This window comes from Notothenia rossii, assembly GCF_949606895.1.
Source record: "Notothenia rossii genome assembly, chromosome: 4".
Taxonomy (NCBI): Eukaryota; Metazoa; Chordata; class Actinopteri; order Perciformes; family Nototheniidae; genus Notothenia; species Notothenia rossii.
This window is the reverse complement of record NC_136902.1, coordinates 15,316,100-15,337,238: the sequence shown is the minus strand read 5'-3', so window position 1 is coordinate 15,337,238 and position 21,139 is coordinate 15,316,100. Positions and strand designations below refer to the sequence as shown.

The 21,139-nt window shown below is 42.2% G+C and overlaps 3 protein-coding genes across 13 annotated transcripts in view; 2 read left to right on the top strand and 1 right to left on the bottom strand.

Moving 5' to 3' along the window:
- iqsec1a (IQ motif and Sec7 domain ArfGEF 1a) overlaps nt 1-14,060 on the top strand; it is a 95,297-nt gene extending 81,237 nt beyond the window's left edge. For 7 of the 8 annotated variants that reach the window (XM_079678839.1, XM_079678840.1, XM_079678842.1 and 4 more), the window contains 12 exons: nt 103-1,382; nt 1,791-1,952; nt 2,134-2,256; nt 2,619-2,785; nt 2,945-3,084; nt 4,548-4,577; nt 6,068-6,193; nt 6,288-6,387; nt 6,618-6,779; nt 7,365-7,541; nt 9,159-9,208; nt 10,490-14,060. In XM_079678839.1, the coding sequence (XP_079534965.1) occupies nt 103-1,382; nt 1,791-1,952; nt 2,134-2,256; nt 2,619-2,785; nt 2,945-3,084; nt 4,548-4,577; nt 6,068-6,193; nt 6,288-6,387; nt 6,618-6,779; nt 7,365-7,541; nt 9,159-9,208; nt 10,490-11,014 (3,042 nt within the window). In that variant the 3' untranslated portion in view covers nt 11,015-14,060. The remainder of the gene's footprint in view (nt 1-102; nt 1,383-1,790; nt 1,953-2,133; nt 2,257-2,618; nt 2,786-2,944; nt 3,085-4,547; nt 4,578-6,067; nt 6,194-6,287; nt 6,388-6,617; nt 6,780-7,364; nt 7,542-9,158; nt 9,209-10,489) is intronic. The other variant, XM_079678845.1, reaches the window with a different exon arrangement.
- Nucleotides 14,061-14,142: 82 nt separating this feature from the next.
- gp9 (glycoprotein IX platelet) lies at nt 14,143-16,030 on the top strand. Of its 3 annotated transcripts, none has more exons than XM_079678905.1 (2): nt 14,143-14,849; nt 15,197-16,030. In XM_079678905.1, the coding sequence occupies exon 2, from the start codon at nt 15,198-15,200 to the stop codon at nt 15,924-15,926; it is 729 nt and encodes a 242-aa protein (XP_079535031.1). In that variant the 5' UTR covers nt 14,143-14,849; nt 15,197; the 3' UTR covers nt 15,927-16,030. The 3 variants fall into 3 exon arrangements, with proteins under 3 accessions (XP_079535031.1, XP_079535030.1, XP_079535029.1); XM_079678904.1 differs by having other exon boundaries at nt 14,143-14,879; XM_079678903.1 differs by having other exon boundaries at nt 14,143-14,879; nt 15,079-16,030.
- A 394-nt stretch (nt 16,031-16,424) lies between these two features.
- On the bottom strand, nt 16,425-21,039 carry LOC307037778 (haloacid dehalogenase-like hydrolase domain-containing 5). Of its 2 annotated transcripts, XM_079678879.1 has the most exons (8): nt 20,136-20,829; nt 19,243-19,446; nt 19,013-19,125; nt 18,822-18,915; nt 18,680-18,713; nt 18,416-18,590; nt 18,104-18,292; nt 16,425-17,638 (listed from the first exon to the last, which is right to left on the bottom strand). In XM_079678879.1, exons 1-8 carry the CDS (start codon nt 20,253-20,255, stop codon nt 17,242-17,244), a joined length of 1,326 nt encoding a protein of 441 aa, XP_079535005.1. In that variant the 5' UTR covers nt 20,256-20,829; the 3' UTR covers nt 16,425-17,241. The 2 variants fall into 2 exon arrangements, with proteins under 2 accessions (XP_079535005.1, XP_079535004.1); XM_079678878.1 differs by having other exon boundaries at nt 19,013-19,446; nt 20,136-21,039.
- Between the last annotated feature and the right edge of the window lie 100 nt (nt 21,040-21,139).

Here is a 21,139-nt window from a genome sequence, read left to right as displayed (position 1 = left end):
TCAGTGACCTTCAGGAGGATATTTGTATATGTGGTTAGAAAAGGTAAATTAAATATTCAACAGGTGGCCCAGTTTGACAGCTAATTTACTCTCTTTCTGTAGGTGGAGATGCTGGAGCGTAAATATGGTGGACGATTCATAACTCGGCATGCGGCCCGCACCATCCAGACAGCCTTCCGCCAGTATCAGATGAACAAGAACTTTGAACGTCTCAGGAGCTCTATGTCTGAGAACCGCATGTCCAGACGCATCGTTCTCTCCAACATGAGGATGCAGCTCTCGTTTGAGGGTCCTGAGAAAGTGCACAGCTCCTACTTTGAAGGAAGGCAGGTTTCCATGACGGAGGATGGCGCCCCACTGTCCATGGTGCAGTCTGAACGCGGAGATATAGAGGTACACCAGCAGGCCAACATGGCGCCTCACCCAACCCCACAGGGTGACCTGACAGATGCCATCACGGAGCTGGAGGACGCCTTTTCCCGGCAGGTCAAATCTCTGGCCGAGTCGATTGATGATGCTCTAAACTGTCGCAGCCTTCAGGGCGACGAGGGTCCCGACCCAGAGGCCATGGGCTGCTCTAAGGCAGAGAGGGAAGGGCCCTATCAGGGGAAGTCCCACCGCAGGGCAGCTGGACGAATGCATGATGAAACATTGGCATCCTATAATGATGTCACTCTGTTCATCGATGAGGAGGACATGAATCCTTCTATGGCTCGGTCGAGGTCGGGGGACCAACCCTCCAGCACAGAATCAGACTTGCGGTTGAGGTCAGTCAATTCCTCACAGGAATACTGGCCTATTGACCCCAAAGATGAGGGTCGTGACACAGACACGAGCTGCCGCAGCACTCCTTCTCTAGAGTGCCAAGAGCAGCGCCTCAGAATGGACCATCTTCCTTTGTTGACCATTGAACCTCCTAGTGACAGCTCAGCGGAGCTCAGTGACCGGTCTGACCGTGGATCTGTCAAACGGCCGCCTGTGTACGAGCCGCACGGGCACATCGTGACGTCCTCCCAGGCGAGCCCCAAACATATTTCCCACGGGCCCCCGCCACGAGCTTCCTCCCGTGATGAAGACCCACCGCTGCGCCATCGCCACCGTCAGCTGGAAGGACACTTAGCTATAAACGGCTCAGCCAACAGGCAGAGCAAGTCTGAATCCGACTTCTCCGATGGGGATAACGACAGCATCAATAGCACATCCAACTCTAACGACACCATCAACTGCAGCTCCGAGTCGTCGTCGAGAGACAGCCTACGAGAGCAGACGCTCAGCAAGCAGACGTATCACAAAGAGACTCGCAACAGCTGGGACTCGCCCATCTTCAGTAATGATGTTATTCGAAAGAGACACTACCGCATCGGCTTGAATCTCTTCAACAAGTAGGTACTCAGCTCTGATGGAGCGGGCGCTTGACCAGGGATTACCGTGATGAAGGGCGTAGCAAATAGAGATGATGTTAGAAAAGCCTCTTGGAAAAGAATTCCTTCTCTTTGTGTTGCTCTTTAAGCTGTAATCATTTGTATTAAATCGAATATAAAGATATTTAGAGAGATGTTTGAAGGAAAACAATAAATAAGACAATATCTTTTTATTGTAGTATATGAATATAGTGTAACAACATTTCTTTGAGATTCTTTTAATATGATATAACTTTGTAGTGAGAATATCAAATGTCTTAAGAGTACAAGGATTTTCTCCAAACTAATATTACAAAATGAGCAGACTCTTCACTCAAGTTTTGTTTATCTGCTCCTAAATGTATGATATATGATATTTTTATTTATCAGGAAGCCAGAAAAGGGCATCCAGTACTTGACTGAGAGGGGGTTTATCCCCGACACACCGGTTGGTGTGGCTCACTTCCTGCTGCAGAGGAAGGGGCTCAGCAGGCAGATGATTGGAGAATTTCTCGGAAATCGACAGAAACAGTTCAACAGAGATGTTTTGGAGTGAGTATTATGTATATGTATGGCGTGAGCAAAGGAAAATGAACATGTGTTAGAAGAAGATTTGTGTAAATGTAATGCAATCCAGGATCTTTTTTCCACATGCACACTCAAACAAAACCCTGTAAAATATAAATCATTTGTTTATAGTAATATTTCTGCCTTCTGTCCTCTAATGTGCCAGCTGTGTGGTGGATGAAATGGACTTCCAGAGCATGGAGCTGGACGAGGCTCTCAGGAAATTTCAGAACCACATCCGTGTTCAGGGTGAGGCCCAGAAGGTGGAGCGGCTCATCGAAGCCTTCAGGTTAGATCACACACTGACACACAGTGTTCAAACACAGCGGGATCATGTGACAATGAAAAGGCAGGAGATATAACACTCTTGCCCTTTTCATACTCACACATCCATAAAATACAACATGGCTGTGTCTGAAACACACAGCGTGATCCTAATACTATAAGTTCTTTTTCAGAAGTCATTGCAGCTGGGTTTCCTCACAGCTGTTGGTACATAAAGACAACTAGCACTCCCATCACTTCTGTTTTCTTCAAGCCGTGGGGAACATATTTCCTCACTATGAGCCCAACAGTGTGTATGTTTTGTAATCTCAGTTTGTTTGTAATGTCGAAATGAGTTCAAATGTTCTCCTGTCTCGTTTTCTTTAGCCAGCGCTACTGCATCTGTAACCCCACTGTGGTGCGACAGTTCAGGAACCCTGACACCATCTTCATCCTCGCTTTTGCCATCATCCTCCTCAACACTGACATGTACAGCCCCAATGTCAAGCCCGAGAGGAAGATGAAGATGGAGGACTTCATCAAGAATTTAAGAGGTTGTAAAAACCAAGGGTTGATATGATAACACAAAAGTACACTATTTGTGAGCTAAATATATATACTGATATTTTCAAATGTGCTTCTTGAACAATACAAGCTTAGACATGGACTATTTGAGATATTTCCTATCCTTACTTTCTTTATCTGTGTGCCAGGTGTGGATGATGGAGAGGATATCCCCAGGGAGACTCTGGTCGGCATCTATGAGAGGATCCGTAAGCGAGAGCTCAAGACCAACGAAGACCACGTCTCGCAGGTGCAGAAGGTGGAGAAGCTCATAGTGGGAAAGAAACCAGTAAGTACTTCATTATCTACCCAACCAAGTTCAATAGACAATATTATCATTTTCAAGTGATGAAAATATTCTGTGTGGCATCTTTGGCCTACAATATGTGTAGACTATTCTTATGTCAGTACTCACTAAGTTGTATCAGCCATAAATGACTTCCAATGAGCAAAAGTCACATTTTGTCCTTATTTACTGACTCCTAAATGTACAGAGCTAAAGTCATACGAGGAACAAGGAGATTTAGAAAACATGTTGTACCTTTGGGTATTGTTGTGTGAGTCATATGTCTGGGCTTAGACCTTCACGCTCGTGATTTGAACACACGAAGCCCTTGAGAGATGTCACCCAGTGCTGCAGTCTGCAGACAGATGAGCGCTTTCTGCCACCGCAGCACATTATAGTTCTTAGGAGAAGAAGTGGGTAATTTGGCGACAAATATAAAAATAATCCATAAAATCATTATTGGGTTTATTTTATGTATAAATATATTCAACCAGAGATATTATCAAATGTAGTTCTGACTGTATTATCAAAATGTAGCAGCATTTCTGAATTATTCTGCGGGCAATGATGTCTCATTCATGCGTGAAGGTCAAACGTGTGATTAACCTCTGCAGCTTCAGGAAGAGGCTTGTCTTGCACAGAGGACTTTGTTGCAGTCAGTTTCCATCGTGGTGAAATCTCTTTTTGCTCTGCCAGTAATAATTGCACACATTGAGAAATGATCCCACGTCACTATTTAGCTGCTGAATTAAAAGCTCTGGAGGACTCTCTGTAAAACACTTAAAGGTGGGGTATGTCATTTATTTCAGAAACACTTTTTGTTATATTCCATGGAATGCTCTTAAAATCCTGATAGCAATGAATATCTTAAGTGCTTTGACAATAAATACATTAAAAAAATTAATCTGTGGAAGCCATAGCGCTGTAAAAAGCACGACCAATCATCCGGCTAAAATAACTTGATGGCCTACCTGCCTGTCAGCTTTCCATCTGTGCACAAACTTATCTCATGCCCTCATTGGCCATGTGTGCGTTTGTGTGTGTTGGAGGAAGGGCTCTGTAAGGAAGTGGCAGATTTGTTCCGGTTGTGTATTTTCAAATTCTAGTGCACTCGAGCTGGTTTCTCCAAAATGACATACCCCACCTTTAAACATTTAAACCACATTGGAGTGCCTCTCAATACTAATCAGGTCCACTAGAGTGGGCTGCTCAGGGAGGTTCTGTTTTCATTCCAACATCATTACAGACTCCCTGGAGCCTGGCAGCAGAGAAAGATCGCCACCCTTTATACACCACCCAAGAGGTGCATCTTCATCACCACTTTAATATGCTATATGTGCACTTCCTGCAGGGGCAAGTCCCCATATGGGCTCATTATTAAGCAAGAAAAGTTACAGTTTTAAGGTTATCAGAAGCAACAGTGTTAATAATCCCAACATAACATCTCCTTTGTTTTCTATTTTTAGATTGGATCCCTCCACCACGGCCTAGGATGTGTAAGTAGGCTAAATATCCATAAATCATACGATACTTGATCATTTCTTTCCTTATTTTACCATGTGGGCACCATTTCCTCTCTCTGTCCCTGCATATTGCAGTTAATGCTCTTCACACAGGTAGTTTAAGAGTCAGATTACAGAGACTTTTGCCCCCTGCAGCATATCATCTGTCATTGCTGCACCCTAGAGACAGAGCCAACATCATAAATTGTGGCTGGCATTGAGCTGCAGTGTTTACAGATTCTGTGCTCAGCAGTGCACCACGGCTGGGCGCATACCACTACATGCCTCTCAGAATATACTGTTGATCCCCCAATAATATGAAGATTGGTAGTTATCATGATAGTTATGGTATGAGATATTCGCTAAATGTGCACTTGAACCGGTACATACTTTGTTATTACAGCATAGCTAGAACAAATATTTTTGTAGACATGTTTTCTTGTATGTAAGGACTCAAGGTTCAGATTAACAGTTACAGGTTACATCAGTGCATAAAATAATCTATGTAAAAATTAAGTTCAACAAAGGATCAATTCTTACACTTCATATCTATGTAACTAGTTAAATCTACTGGTGAAACAAACCTGATTTAAAATGATGACACACAAAACATTTAAATTGTTTTTATTCATTTGGATTTCGATAAGTTAGGACTTAAAAAAACATACACTTTTACTGGAATCTATTTTTAAAAGCACAGCATACAGGATAAGGATTTCAAGCGAGCTATATTTTGTTTCCTCAGTAATTCCTCACGGTGTCAGCGTAGTAATACATGCCAAAAGGTCCGGACGGCAGAAAATAGACTCGTGAGGAGACGCCTTCCTGCTTCAATGCAGACTATTTTTGTATTTGAGGACACCTGATCCTCTTGTATTGCTAACATAATAAATCATACGTAGTAACAGGTTATCCAGCTTGAAACATCACCCCAGTAGGCATGGCAACAGTTTGCCATGATCTTAATATTTGAAAGGATAGTTTGAAGGATATACATATTTTAGTTTTTGTTATGTTAAATTAATCCAACGAAATGACCAAAGTTGCTGGAGGTGCTCTTAGATTTCACTACAGTATTAAATGTTCTGAGCCCCAGGTTAATTCAGTAAATATATAAATACTTATTTTAATACCTTCAATTTTTTAAGAAAGCTAATACAACGTCCAGTTAATTCATAGTTTTCATAGGAACATGCCCGTTTTATTTGACTATTCATTTTTAGCTTGTGGGTATTGGACTGTTTTTTGGACAAAACAAGTTATTTAAAGACTTAAAATCGATGATCTGATTTATTAAATGATGCAGCCTTAAGGAGCAGTATGAAAAATGTGCCTTCTATATGAATGCTGTGAAAAAAGCAAACTCTACGTTGGCTACATTTAATTTCAATTCCAGTCAGGGAGAGAGGAGACTTCTGTTCCTTGTTATAGTGTGGACTGAGGGCATAATGACCTCTGAAGTGCTGGTATCTGTGCTCCTTTAGGTGCTGTCACTGCCCCATCGCCGGCTGGTGTGTTACTGCCGCCTGTTTGAAGTGCCAGATCCCAACAAGCTGCAGAAGCTGGGCCTGCATCAGCGGGAGATCTTCCTCTTCAATGACCTCCTAGTGGTATAAGCCCTCTGCTTTCTTCTTCTCTCCTCTTTTATCTTCCCTCCTATCTCTTTAGAACAGCATTTCAAATATTCTCTTTGCATGATTCCAGGTAACCAAGATTTTCCAGAAAAAGAAGAACTCAGTGACGTACAGCTTCAGACAGTCCTTCTCTCTGTATGGGATGCAAGTGATTCTGTTTGACAATCAGTGTAAGTAGTCATTTACTTTTATTCTGTTTTTATCCGCGTGTCGAGCCACCAGTGTTTACATCGCAGTTTTGATTCAGCTCGGTAACACATCCCATTACAGGTCAAACCAATGGGCTGTGACATTGTTTATGCTTTCCAAACTTCAGACAGATTCGCCCATTGTGTTTTAACTTGCTTTTGATCAATGGCCCTCATATAAAAGTCTTTCCCTCTCTCTTCCGTTGCCCCAGATTACCCAAATGGAATCAGACTTACATCAGCGATACCAGGTGCTGACATCAAAGTCCTCATCAACTTTAATGCGCCCAACCCCCAAGACCGCAAGAAGTTCACAGACGACCTACGAGAGTCCATTGCTGAGGTCCAGGAAATGGAGAAATACAGAATAGAGTGTGAGTTGCCTTTCCCCCTCCCATCCCCCCTCTTACTCTGTCTCGCTCCGGCTGTGTGAAGTACAGGCATGGTCCTCATTACTCAACTACGGCTCTTTATGAGGGAGAATGTTTACAGAGTTCACAGGATGGCTAACAGAAGGCAGAGCTTTTTTTCTACACATTCAAAAAACAGAAATGATGTAGGGAACAGAGCCTTCTTCATTGATGCCCCCTCCCTCTGGTACTCACTAGCGCAACATATCAGAAACCGCACTGACCTCCCCACCTTCAAGACACTTTTCAGACTTGTTTTTAATGTGTGATTAATGTTGTGTCCTTGTGCTAAATGTTGTCTTATTAGCTCGATTTTAATTGGACTATTTATCATAGTTATTGATCGTTTTTCACCTCTGTTAAATTCTTTGAGCACCTGATAAAGAGCTTGATAAATAAAGGGTGTTATTATTAATATTATTAAATCAATAGAGTTTCTGAAAGCAAAGGGTGGATGAATGCATCACAGAGAAGTTATAATTTCCTGGCCAGAATCAATTGTAAAACCAGTCCCGCTTACCTCAGTGTTTCCGTGGCTTCTTTCCACAGCCGAGCTGGAGAAGCAGAAAGGAGTGGTGAGGCCCAGCATGTCGCAGAGCTCCGGTCTGAAGAAGGAATCTGGAAACGGGAACATGAACCGTGCCAGTCTGGACGACACCTACGCCATGGGTGAGGGCCTGAAGAGGAGCGCCCTCAGCAGCTCGCTGCGAGACCTCTCCGAAGCAGGTACAGCCAAAACATCTTTGTTTTACCAGCCAGTACTTTAGTGAAAGGTACTATCCTTCTCTCACCTCTCTATGGTCAAATCAAGGGGATGAAAAATAGCAAAATGTTGTTTCATGGCACCATATGTTTATTTTATGAGTTATCCCCTTTAAATCACTTTACAACTCATTCATGATTGGATAGTTTGACTTAAGGGGTGCTCCACCGTTTTGACAATTCAAAGATTGAATACAGACCTATTTGAGTGAAAGTACTTGTGTAAACATTATTATCTTGTCTAAGATTTGTCTTCTCAGTGATGAATGAAATCAACAAGCAGTTCTCATCCCTGATCATGTGGACGAGTTTATTTCGGAACATTTCCATTCATGTTTTTTATCGTCACTTTTGTTTAACCTTGCACTTTTACCCTAAGTTGGTTTTCTTCAAAGACATTTCATGATAATCTTATGTTGTGTTTGATTCGAACATCATATGCCATTTCCTCTCATGTATATTTGTGAACCAAACAAAGAGCTCGGTGTGTACAATTATTAAACAGCAAGGAGATCAACATGTAATTCAAGTCTTGGCGGTAACAGTCATTTCACACCCATGAATTTCAGTGTTTAGCGCAGCCGCTCTGTCCCTGAAGCAAGAATGCATTTCATTCATTACAGATAACAGCTATGTGAAGTTATCGGGTGATTAACTTGATAACAAAATGAAATCCAGTCAGGGGTCTGCCTCACTGTTGGTAACACGAAACACTTTGTTCTAATGATCACAACCTCAATGTGAAATGATAGGTCAGTGAAGAGATCTGTAGAAGTCCCTCCGGTCTCCTGTGTTTTCAGATGCAGGATGTGGCATGTTAGCGGGGTCATTTTTGTTGAGTGTTTTCTTTTTCCTTTCTTGCCATACCCCCATTCCATGTGTATTTACTGTGTTATTTCCATACACATCAGGTACTTTCCTGTTTATGTGTGATTATTGGTCATGTATCATTGGCTGAGTGTGCCTAACAACGGCAAAAGTGCTCTGTTCGCCCTCAGACCTGTATATGCCTGTACATCCCATGTGCAACAACCACTGTATTGCTTTTGATGTGTCTCCTCCTCCGTGACTGTCACTGACACTGGCTCTAGCCAACCTTCGGCCAACCCTAAGAAAATCTACATCTTGTGACAACATTATCAAACACGTTGTTATATTTGTGAAAGATTTGGAACATTCTGATTTAGAAATAAACCCTGTTCATTTACCAAATAGCCTGCTATCTTAACTTAAAACATAAACTTTAAGCTTTTAGACTTGATGAGTCCATATTTGTTGAGATTTATAGAAAAGCTTTTGAAATTTAAAGCAGTTCAAAAGGCGTTTAAAAAGTAAAAATACTTAAGCCAGCTTTAGTTTTCAGCCTGTTTGAAGATATCTCTTCACTAAATAGCTTGCCACAGTGCCACCTGTCACCCCACAACCCTGAACGCGCTCCCCCCTTCCCGCCCATATTTGGACCTTACTCACAGTCACAATCCACTGCACTGCCCCCTTCGGGATGGGTGGGCGGCCTAAACGTCTGTAGTCGATCCAGGAGTGTGTCGATCTCTAATCTGTGGTATTGCATGTCTCGGGCAGGCAAGCGGGGGCGTCGCAGCAGTGCAGGATCACTAGACAGCAATATGGAAGTAAGTTGGAAGCAGCTGGTATCCAAGCTACTCTCTATGTGATGATGTGCACTGTGAAAACACACCATTTATTTTTGGTCTTACACCTTCTTTGCTTCATAGACTCAGTCCATTTGTTTGGGTCATTTATTTTTCTTCCTGGGATGCCTTATAACCTGCTTGCCTCAGTTAGTGTGCATGCATGGGTTGCCTGCGTCTGATCCTGCCCCTTTTTTGGAAGCCAGAGATCTCCTGTGTTGGTCATGTTATATGACCAATATTCACCTTATCTTCGAACAAGCATGACTCTACTAATCCCTCCTCTGATCCCTCCCTTTGTCGCCTGTGTCTGTCTTTCATTCAATCCCATCCAAGCGGTTTTCATTTGGTTCTTCTTCCCTGTGGCAAGGTGGTAGCTATGTGAGACTCTAGGAAACTGTTCATCTCCTGCAGCCCCTCTTAATGGTCAGGTCTTTCTTTTTCCCTTTTTTACAATTTCTTTTAAATTCTGTAAGGTTCAGGGAGGGATGTGGCCTTCATAGCCAGAAGTCTACTGATGGGCTTCACTGGGACTTATACAGATGTGGATTTCATTCATTCATTTTCCCCTCATTTCATGTGTCCATGAGTTCATGTGTTGGGTTGAAGTCTGGGACCCTGAAAATGTCATTCGGCTTTCAAAGATGCCATGTGGTGTTTCTCTAGTCTTAGATGAAGCATGTGCCAAAGGAAACGCTTGTTTTTAGGAGAAGTCACACCTGGATAGTCAGCAGTGTTGGACCCAGGAAAAGGAGGAAAAGTGAAGTCTGCATACAAGAGCTTAGTTCCTCCTGCCTCCTGACTTCTAGTTGAATGCTAACGTGTGGATGCTGGGATTGCCTGTCACATCCTCTGCATGTGGGAACTATTATAACAAGTTGCATGTGTGACTCTGAGAGGGTTTGGCACACTGACTGCAATGACGATGAAATGTTGTCTTTTCTGTTAATGACTTTATTTATGCTCCTAATGGTATTTATCTAATTACTCTTGTTCCAGATTTACTGTTTCAAGCCAGTTAGCTCCTTTACAGCCCAGCTCCTTTGAAAATAGGCTCCCTTCATCTTGAAGCTGAAATATTCCTGCTGCCTACCATGAAAACTTTTTTTGAGTTTCTCATCTGCATGCCCTATAACATTTTGCTACTTGTTTATCTAAAAAAAGAAAACTGTGAAGTCATCCTGCTAGTTCCCTGTAGCTGTAGTTTAGAAGCACTACACGGTGTCTGACGGCCATGCTGTTACCTTTCTTTCCCGCCTGCAGGGCTCCATCATTAGCAGTCCTCACACACGGCGGAGTGCCACCACGCCACACGAGGGCGACCCCCGCGGCCCCCCCTCCATCCCCAACTCCGCATCGACTTCCATCCTCGGGTCGTTCTTTGGCAGCAAGCGAGGCAAACCGTCATCGCTGAGCCACGCCCCTTACCCCGCCCCCGGCCAACCCACTCTCATTTCCCACAAGCCCCACCCCACCAACCTGCATCACACAGCACAGACGGCACACACAGTGCAGCTCCACTCTCCCCACTCCCAGTACTGCCAAGTCCCCCAGAACCCCCCGCCGTACAACCACCACCACCACTACCAACCGCCCCCCCACACGCAGCACCACCAGCACCCGGGATACACCTCACACCAACCCCCCCCTCAACAGCACAGCCACTACAGCCAGCATTCCCATCACGCCTCACACTCCCAGCATGCCCCTCACCACCACAGTCAGCAGGTGGGTTCGGCGCCTGGCGGACCCAAAGCTAAACACAGTGGCATCAGCACCGTAGTGTGATGCTCCTAACGCAGAGAGGAGGAGCGAGGAGGAACTTTATGAAGGAGGGACAATTGCTAACACCAAAGGGACTGACAGCAGAACTCTATGGCCTGTCCACTGTGTTTAACCGCTGCTGTGATGGGAACCAATCACACGCAGGCACCTTTTTCACCTCCAGCTCTAAATAATATGCAGGATGGAAATCGGACTCACACGTTCCACCAGGGGCCTTTTACAAGTTTGCCTGATCATGGGCTTGGCCCTATCAGGGCTTTTGTGGGGGGGAGACACACACACACACACACACAAACACAACGCCCGGCCATGACGGCTGCAGAGAAAATGCCATCTCTCACCAAGCCGCTCCCCACTGCTTCATTCCTACAATAACCGGTCTTACCTTCACATAATCAGGAGGAAAGGTGTGGCTGACTGTTTTCTCTGTCACAACGATGGCATCATTTCTTGTGCACAGCCTTTCAGAAGTCAACTTACAACTCTTTGGTTTTCAGATCCTACCATCATATGAATGCAATGTGTCGTTGCCTCGCGTAGAGCTCATGCGTAGTGAAGATATAATCATTTCATACTAACTTAAATCAAAGGACAGGTAAACTGCTGAGCCGACCGTCTCAGTCATTGTAGTTCTAGTGCTGTATTTACTGTAGATGACAGCTATATGTGTTGTCTCCTAGCTCTCATAAATAAATGTGCCAATTATTAATGCATAATCTATTTAGTCAAGACTTCATGTACAGTATATTGTGCGTTAAGTAATTTGTAAGATTATACTTACAATTATTATTATCCGCAAAAATGAATTTTATCAGTATTATACTGACTCTGGGGTGACAGGATGAAGATCTGAAAGGAGTGAACTCAGTCGGCCTATAATCTGAATTTTGCCTTTCAAATGGATCAGACGGAGCCTCTGGAAGACAGCTATTCCATATGGGCCTCGAAACACTGAGGTTCAAAGCAGACTTTTCCTGTCAACTCCTGAATGATAAACTGGGCTGGTTGGTTGTTTTAATCTCAGTTTACTACTCATACTGTGGCTGCTTAAACTGTAAAAAGTAACGAAGATTGAAAATACATTTTAAATACCCTCGGGGGGCTCAGTTCAAATGTTACAAAAGGACCCGCAGAACGCGTTGAACATGTTAAGTCTGTTGCCTTTAAAATATGTGACAGCTGCTCTCCTGACTCTTAAATTCTAAAACAGAAACACGTTTGAAATCTTCTTTTGCCTTGTTTAGTATATTTTTTTTATTTGCCAACGACGTTTGGTGAGTGAATAAAATCAGTTCCTACATAGTGAAGTATTTTTTTCATCTTTTTCTATCATATGTGCAATATCTTTGTTCTGATTTTGTACATTAACAACAAGCAAGGTGTCCCTCCAATTTGTACGTTTTTTTTCTCCGTGTTGCGTCATTATTTATTTATATTTGTTTTGACCCCTGTCAGAGTCTTTCTCAGTAAATTAATGTGTGGCTGTCCTCGTGGTCGTATGAGAGGTACAGACTTGGAGTTCAGTGGAATGTCTAGTAAGTGATTTTTGCATGTAATGTTATTAATGTGAGGCTATCCTCTGCACATTGTATAACGAATCAGTGTTACCATAGCAAGTTTAAGTGCAATCATGTTCAGAAAATGCAGACTTGTACTGAGAGTGGAAGTCTGTTATCTTATTGTCCAGGACGAGATTCAGGTGAAAAAAATATATCTTTTTTCATTTGAGAATATATAAATACTTACTTACACAGTTCACAGTGGAAAGAGGAATGTGTGTATATATTTTAATAAAAGGAATATGCTTCTCTTTGGGCTGAACAGAAATATTTTGCTGGATAAGCACATATGAAAGAACACTTTCATTTTTTTCAGGAATTGCAGTTATGATATACAAAATGCAAACTGAACAAAGGAACTGGGTATATGTAAAGAATAACTTTCTACATTCTACAAATAAGAGTCTATTCTAGTGTGTAAATTAGTGACAGTAAACAGTTTGTCCCAATATTCAGGTTGTAAATGTATTTTAACATTCACAAAGAAAACCATTGCCATGAGTCAGGCTTATTCTCACACATTTCTCCTCAAGGACGTTCAGATGACACACATATCACATACGAGACATTAATGATCAGTTGAATGTGTCTTTCCATGGATTTTTTTTTGCTATGATTCTGAAATCTTGGGGTGATGTAAAAACCGAGGAACCTGTTTATTTTGGTGTGTGTTGTCGTGCTTCAAATGTCTCAATTCATTCTTTGTGAGAAAGTACCCCAACAATGCACTGCATGGATCATCATGTGTCCTATTCACTGTGAGCTGATGGGGAAGAAATCAGCCTATACATTTTGGTTTTGATTTATTTTGATTTTCCTGATGTTGACGTGTTATTGTTACTCTATGTTAAGCTGGTAGTTATGAAGCTCGGCATGCATTTCATCAGCAAAAAGCCATTGTGTAAATTACAAACAAAAGGAACATTGCACTTCTGTTGCTGAGGGCTTTCATCATGTAAATATGGGTTTCTGGTGTGCAAACAGATGAACTGCTTGTATGGATGGTTTATCTTTAATGAAGGGACCAAGATGGGGGTTGAATCAGCTGTACATAGTGTGTATATGATCAGTACTCTATTCTGATATCTGCAGTTAAGATCCGGATGTATACACATCACCTCATAGATGGATTAGGGGGTGATATATGAACATATCGATTGTCTCTGCCTCCAGTGAACAGACATGTGCTGTATAACTCAAAAACAGACTGTTAGGAAATTTGCTGCCATTTCACATCCAGCTCTCTTTTCATACAAACAACCCCCAACACACACACACACACACGCGCGTCTAAAAAACACACATCCTGCTGCAAGCTGTTCAGTCTGGCGTGAGACACATTTAAAAAGAAAAAAAGACAAGAATGGCCTCATTTATATGTGCATTCTGTTTGTACAGTGAGTAGTGAGTCAGTAAGACCCCAGTTATTGTAAAACTTCAACTGTGACAATGTTGAGAACGCAAAATAAACGAATATATGACTTATGGTACGCATGTGTTGTTTTTGCTCTCCAGTGTGTATAAAATAGAAAATGCCTCATCTTATTGAGCTCTGATTCAGCTGTCACTGCGAATCAAAGGAAAATTAAACTCTTTTTCTTCTTTAATGCATTTTGCAAAGGAGCCTTATCTTTAGGCTCCAGTATCTTCCACTTCAAGGCTCAATCATTCATTTCCATTTCCAAGTGTTGCAGCATTTCCACTAGAGGGCATACATTAAAGTGCTTTAAAATCATGTGGAAATGTGTGCCATTACACCACCTATTGGTGAATCATGTGCTGGCCACACAGTTCCTCATAGGATCAGCCAGTGGAAATAATCTTTCAAACTCGGCTGTGGAAGTGTGACATTATGTTTTGGATAAACCTCCTTTCTGCTTTGCAGGCTAGAACTCCATCATGAAACATTTGCTCTTTGGCATCAAGCTAATTTAATATTTGGCTTGCAAAATATCTCATAGGTACTTTTAAATTCACTTAAAGCTGTACATGCTCCCAGCTGTGTTCTGGAGTATAAAGCCCTCTTAGCCCTCATCACTGCAGTGGATGTCAGTAACAAACATTGTGTGGATGAGCTTAACATAGCCTCCGCCACTAGTTAATAGATAAACTCTTATCTCCTCTAAGCAGATGGGGTTCCTTCACAGTGAATGCGGCATAATCGTGCAGTGTTATCGGTGCGTTCCTCACACTGACGTCGCTCTGTATCGGCTGTGCAACAAACGGACTAAAACAATGAACACATAATTATATTTTAAGGATGACTGGCACCGCAGGAGGTAAGTTCCAAGTTGGCTGGACTATAAAAGGTGTGTATTTGTTGTGTAACTTAAGAAAACAAGGAATGTATCATTCACTTTGTCATTTGCCTGTATCTCTTCATTAAAAGCTGTATATATTTAATTTCACCTAATAAATCAGTTTTGACATAAACAATAAATAAAGATTCTGAAGAAACGTTATCTTGTTCTAATGCACATCTTAATTATCACTTTTTTTTTAATTTAGGATTCTCCAATATAACAACTGGCTTAGTGCTGCACTCTAGGAATCCTTCCTGCTCCTATTATTATCTCAACTGGAAATGACAGTGAAAGTATTGGAATACTCTTTCCCTTTCCAACAGGATGCTCTGCAGTTTAATCTTAGCTGTCTTCCTGGTCTGGGCCACATCAAGCGCACACACCACTGGTCGGCCCTGCCTGTGTTCAGCTCTCCTTCCTGAGGGTCTGCAGGTCAACTGCAGCTCTTTAGGTCTGGTGGAGCTGCCCACTCTGCCCTCAGACACCACAGAGCTCCATGTTCAGGACAACCGGCTCACCTCAGTGTCTCCCGGCCATTTTGACAGACTGGTTGCTCTGAAAAAGGTCTCACTTTCAGGAAACCCCTTCCACTGCGACTGTAGGATCCAATACCTGAGGAGCTGGTTGCTGAGGAACAGGGCCGTTGTCTTAAAGGAGCCGATATGTGCCGGCCCAGACTCTGTGGTTCAGAAAGCCATCACTGAACTCAGCGATGAATACTTCTCCTCCTGTGTGCTGACAGTCTGTACTGATAGTACTTATAACACTGTGATTGGAGTGATGCTATGCTTCCTCATTCTTCTGCTTCTGTGGAGCTCGAGACTAGCAAAAACGTCCAGCTTCACACTGTACATTTGTGAGAGACATTTAGGATTGGAGGCCGACTCTTTGCGCTCACTGTTGCCTAAACACAGGAGGAGGCTGCACACTGCACCGCTGGAGGTCACTGTGGATTCTCTCATTTGTGCGGGGGAACTAGAAAAACCACTCATCAACATGGAGTTACTGCCAGTGTTGCACAAGAAGCACACTATAAAGATAAAGGCTACCTGAGGGACCTACTATAATGGAATTATTGAAACATTAGAGGAGAATAGAGTTGACGGAAGCACAACGAATGTCTCTGTTTGTTGCAATAAAGTTGTTTTAATGCTGAACGGCCACAGCCATTTCAACTGAGACTTTTTCTAGGTAACTGATTTTTATTTCTGTAACCTAAATCTAGTTTACTTATAAAAGCAGGGAAGGCTAAAAATAAAAACATGATGACATACCCATTTAAAAAAGTGTCTTTGCAAGTCATTACATGTGCTATTTTTTTTAGCTTTTGATAACAGAAATAAGCTCAAATTAGAGATATAAGAGTAATGAGGACTATTTTGCCCTCTGAATGTATTACACTCATCAGTCTATGCATGTTATATTTGCTTTACAACTGATCTCACTACATGACTCAATACTGAGCTAGCTGAGCATGTATGACAGTGTATATCTTGAAAAAAACAAAACACTGCGCTAACTGAGAATGATCATTGACTTGATTACTTGTGATAGGTTGTTGGTCATTTTTTATTGGAAAAAATCAGAGACAATATGCATAACATGTGTAACTATTCCATGTATTTTCTTACAGTAAGGTATTTCCAATGAGTGCAAAAACTGTAAATGATCAGATATGGAACGGTACAGTTGTTGATTCGTATTGGAATTTAATCTGAATACATTTCCAGGTAGCTTTTGTTTCTGGATATAGAATATTCGACATTATAATAAACAGGTTATGGCAGGAAGGTATGGTAACAGTCAACAAAGATGATTTGTGCAAATACTGGTCTCACAACTACAAAAAATGCAGACAGACATTTCTATTAGAGGACAATACTACAAATCCAACAGTACAGTACATGTATTAATCTCATATACGCGCATAGATTTTCCAAGATAAATGGGTAAATAAATGTCTTAAAATGGAATAATAAAAATTCACCTTCAGAATAAAGGTAAACCGTTATCTGAATATGCTTCTTAAAAACACTGTTAAATTCTTATAATAAATATAGGATGATTTCAGGAAGGAATTTTCAATTATCTACAACGTAACTATCATCTAAAAAAATACTTCGTAGGGTCAAATAAGGCAGTTCCTTAAATCGTTCCTTAATCCAAACAAGTAATTTAAGTCAAAAATAATATAAAAAAGCAGTTGACAGTAACACTTACATTATGAACTTGTCTAAAGTTGTTCTTAATGTTGACAGTTAAGAGGACCCATATTTTGTCAATGCCCTGTTGATATGTCCACAGTGTTAGGCTCCTACAGGTTTATATGTTATGTCATATAACCCTGTTTACTGATAGGACCTCGACTCTACTGAGGCACAAACTTCTCCAGATCAAAGATGCGTTCAACAGCGTCCGCCACATCATGCACGATGCAGTCTGGCTCCACCAGCGCGGGGTCGAACCTGAAGTCCCGGTGCCCGTGGAACACAGTTTCTTTGATGCAGTGGCTGGAATCAGGCGGGACCTCTTCGTTGGGGTTGTAGACCCCCGTGCAGACCAGGACAGACTTACAGGAAGTGGCAGAGGGCAACGCCAGCTCGCTCTCCCAATGATTGTGGCTTTCCTCCACCTGGGGCAGAGCGGTGGCGGACCCCGTGGCGGAGACCATCTTAGCAACGGCTTTAGGGTTTTTCCTAGCAACTCTCTCGTCCAGGTAGCGGTTGTATAGGTTGGCGCCATAGATGTCAGTCATTAGGTTATCCCTAAGAGGGCAAAGAGGGAAGACATCAGGAAATAGCCAGAATACTGATACATTCAAGAAGTTTCTCTGCTGCTCCGCCAACAAAAACAACGCTGTAACAACAAAACAGGAACATTCGTGACAAAAAGTTGAAGTGAAATTTGCAAGCTCTGAAAGAAAGGTGTGATATGATGACTATAATGCTTGCGGGCAGTTGAAAGAGAAGAGTTGTGGTAATTAAGCAACTCCTCAGTCTTTTAGTTTGTTAAAATTGCAAACTTAAGTTATAAAGGGAGGACAAACCCTTTCAATAACTGGTAATCTAAGTCAGGTGGCAGGTTTTAGTATCCTTGGTACTACTTTCTGCCTTCTGTCATTACCTAGATGTACATTTGTGTTCAGACTGTGAAAATGTGTGGTTGCTTTCTTAGTATATTTCATATGCTTTTACTAAATGTGAATTACAGACAAAAACATGGTGTCTTACCCTATAGCATAAAGTGAAGTGACGGGGAGTTTCCATTGCCTCTCCATGGCCTGGCTTCTGATGAGGTACTCTGCAAAGTGGTAAGTCAACTCACTGGGTTTTCCCATGAGCGCCTCGTACTTCAGGTCTTTGCCGGTTATCTTCTTATAAATGTTCTCCAGGCACACAAGAAATGTCCCATGGCCAAACCTGAGTGAAATGGGATCATGGGAAGCAGAGGGGTATATTTACATTTGGACTCTTTAAAGACTGTGTTTTCCTTGTCAATGTTATTATATTAAATATTTGTATTTTTGTGACAGCACTGGTTACCGGGGAGAATGTGTCTCAGCCATCCACATGAGGTCCATGTTGCAGGCCAGCAGGGGGAGGTGAGGCATCTGTTGGGATTGGTGAACATTGCTGAGGTTACCTTTGGTCAATAAAATATCAATTATCAGCTGCAGGTGTGTCTCCCACCGAATCGGCTCCCCAAACAGAATCACAGCTGGAAATAAAAGACAAACATTATATCCCTTTGATATAAGGGATAATTAAAATACAGGCTGAGAGCTAATAAGTGGTACATGTCCTCACCTTCAACCATGGGAAGATTGCCAACAGGATTGGACTGTAATGAACGAAGAGAAGCTTAACATGTGCTGCTGTTTATGACTAAATAGGCGTGTAATATTTCTACTATTGTCATCTATTTCTGCAAAAGATTTCAATATCTTACCGGCAGTTTGGGTCTCCTGTTGTGATCCACCATGTCCATCAATGGGAATGATTCCCTCAGCATATCAACACTGACAACATTATTAAAGCCCACACTAAAGACAGAGTTAAGGACAATGACAAGTAATATGCTAGCCTTATTAGTCAATGAATAGTAAGCAAAAAACACAACAAAGCACAATTCCAGGATACTTTTTTGCAATTTCCAGGACCGGCCCCTGTCCTGACACCAGCACACACTTGTCATGAAACTTTGTAAACATCCTCAAGGGACTGTGAGACATGACGACCTGATCTTGGGTAATCTGGGAATAGAGTAGGTGTGAGAAGAGATTAATAGAAGTGATAGAGGACAACCAGAATTTAGTTTTGGAGTATTTATTCAAGACAGAACAAACTCTCTCAACACTTGGATAACTCACAGCTACTCCCAGGATGTGAGAGAGCTGGTCTGCTTTTGTTTGTCGCAGGCAGTTCCCTGCATTTGTGACAAAGACAACTGGCACCACAAATTTTCCCTGAGAGTCGACCAACTTCTCGAATGCCTTTTTTGCAGCTGGGATTGGCATCCTTCCCCGAACCAGCACGCCATCTATGTCAAACAACAGCCCAAATCTTGGCTGTGGCTGAAGAAAGAAAGAACAGCAACATATTTTTCAGCCAAAGAGCAAGCAATGAATCCAACAAGTGCAGCCTTTATTTATTTTACACATAGGAATAGCCACAAAATGAGGATAAAGAACAGAATTGGGATGAAATTATTCATTACATTGCAGTGTATAGGCCTACTATCATGTGGCTAAAAATGGCAAATTAACCATTTATAACCCTGTACAAGAAGTAAAATGCTCTTTTTCTACATAAATGTGAAATGATTTGAGTGTACTTTTGATAATGTCTTACGGTATTGTTCTACATATTTCATAGTGTAATTTTACTATTAGGGACTGATTTAAGTATGACATAGCGCTACATATGGGGGGGGGGGGGGTTGAAACTTTAACAAATAATCTGAAAATGATCTAGATATATATGTAAACAAATGTTTTCCTCAATGTGTTTGCGGTCACTGGGGCTGAAAAAAAACTAACTGAACACCGTGGTGTATCTGCGCTTGGTTTTTCCTCATGGGGGAAACAAACAGTAAGCTACATCTGTTGTTATCCCTGCAGATCTTGTTATTCCATCGCGTCCACATCAGAGTGGCATGCAACGACGATTTGATACAACAAAAACTGAAACGAATACAAAGTCAACCGCTTTTTCAACAACGCATTGTTTAGCCCAAAAGTCGCAGCAACAGCTCCAACCGTACCTTGCTGTTTGACTGAGTTCCGCAAAACCCGCACCGAGAACCGACAATCCCAGCTTTGCGTCTGGCTTGATGGTTACTCGGAGAGCACAGGCCCCGGTAAAACGACAGGAGTCCCCTCATCTCCTTTGTTTAGCACCGGGTTTTAAAAGAGAAACTGTATGTAATTGAAAAACGACCCGGCATGAAGGATAAGAGCCGGCTGGTTGGGGCCGCGCTGGCTGCTCGGGTTGTTTTCGTCCTCGGAGGTTTTCTCGCCTATGATTTGACTCGGCGAGACCCGATGACGTCATATGAGGAGGGTCTTTTTCCTGCATCTTTGGCGGAAGGAGATGTGGAGCTTCTGCTGCATCTGAAACACTGCAACCCCCGCTGCCATTTTAGACATCGAGGTGGAGCTTTCCGTTTCTTCCACGCACAAGCATGTCGATGAATAACAGGAGACGGCTGCAGAAACACGAGCTCATTGATCCGCATGGTCCATGTTGTTTTATGAATATATATTTAATGGTTATTCTTTGTTCGCACACCGCGAAGACAACCGAAGCTACAGATCTTATTCTCCATTTCATTCGGCTTCATTTGTACAGCACATAACCGTAACGACATGCGCAAAGTCACGTGCAGCTGTCTCCCAATAAATGTGTCTCAGGGCGGCTACATTTGCTGCAGAGAACCTCGAGGAATTTGCCTGTGAAATCTGACGCGCGCTGTGAAGACATCCCTGCACCCCTTTTCCATTTTTACTCAACAGGCTCTGTAAATGGAACACACGTAATGGATGCAAAGAAAATAGGAAAAAAATGTGGCCGGATATTTGAGCTCTAATTCTGCAGATAGCTTGCCAATTAGGTGCAGTGCCAACATGCTTGAGGATTAAATAAATTATCTTTTGTGTTACACGGATTGTTTTTGTAGAATGCATGAGATAAATAAGCAAGTCAGTATTTATATAAAAATGCAGACATTTAAAAAAATATAGTAGAATCTGTTAAGGCAAGACATTT

What these genes read in the sequence shown, in the direction of transcription:
- LOC307037778 (XM_079678878.1), bottom strand. Translation starts at nt 20,255, where the DNA reads ATGAGGGGACTCCTGTCGTTTTACCGGGGCCTGTGCTCTCCGAGTAAC. An exon ending in GAACTCAGTCAAACAGCAAG is followed by an intron (nt 19,447 to 20,135) that starts GTACGGTTGGAG and finishes TTCTTTCTTCAG; the next exon opens with CCACAGCCAAGATTTGGGCT. An exon ending in GTCCTGGAAATTGCAAAAAA is followed by an intron (nt 18,916 to 19,012) that starts GTATCCTGGAAT and finishes CTCTGTCTTTAG; the next exon opens with TGTGGGCTTTAATAATGTTG.
- gp9 (XM_079678905.1), top strand. Translation starts at nt 15,198, where the DNA reads ATGCTCTGCAGTTTAATCTTAGCTGTCTTCCTGGTCTGGGCCACATCA.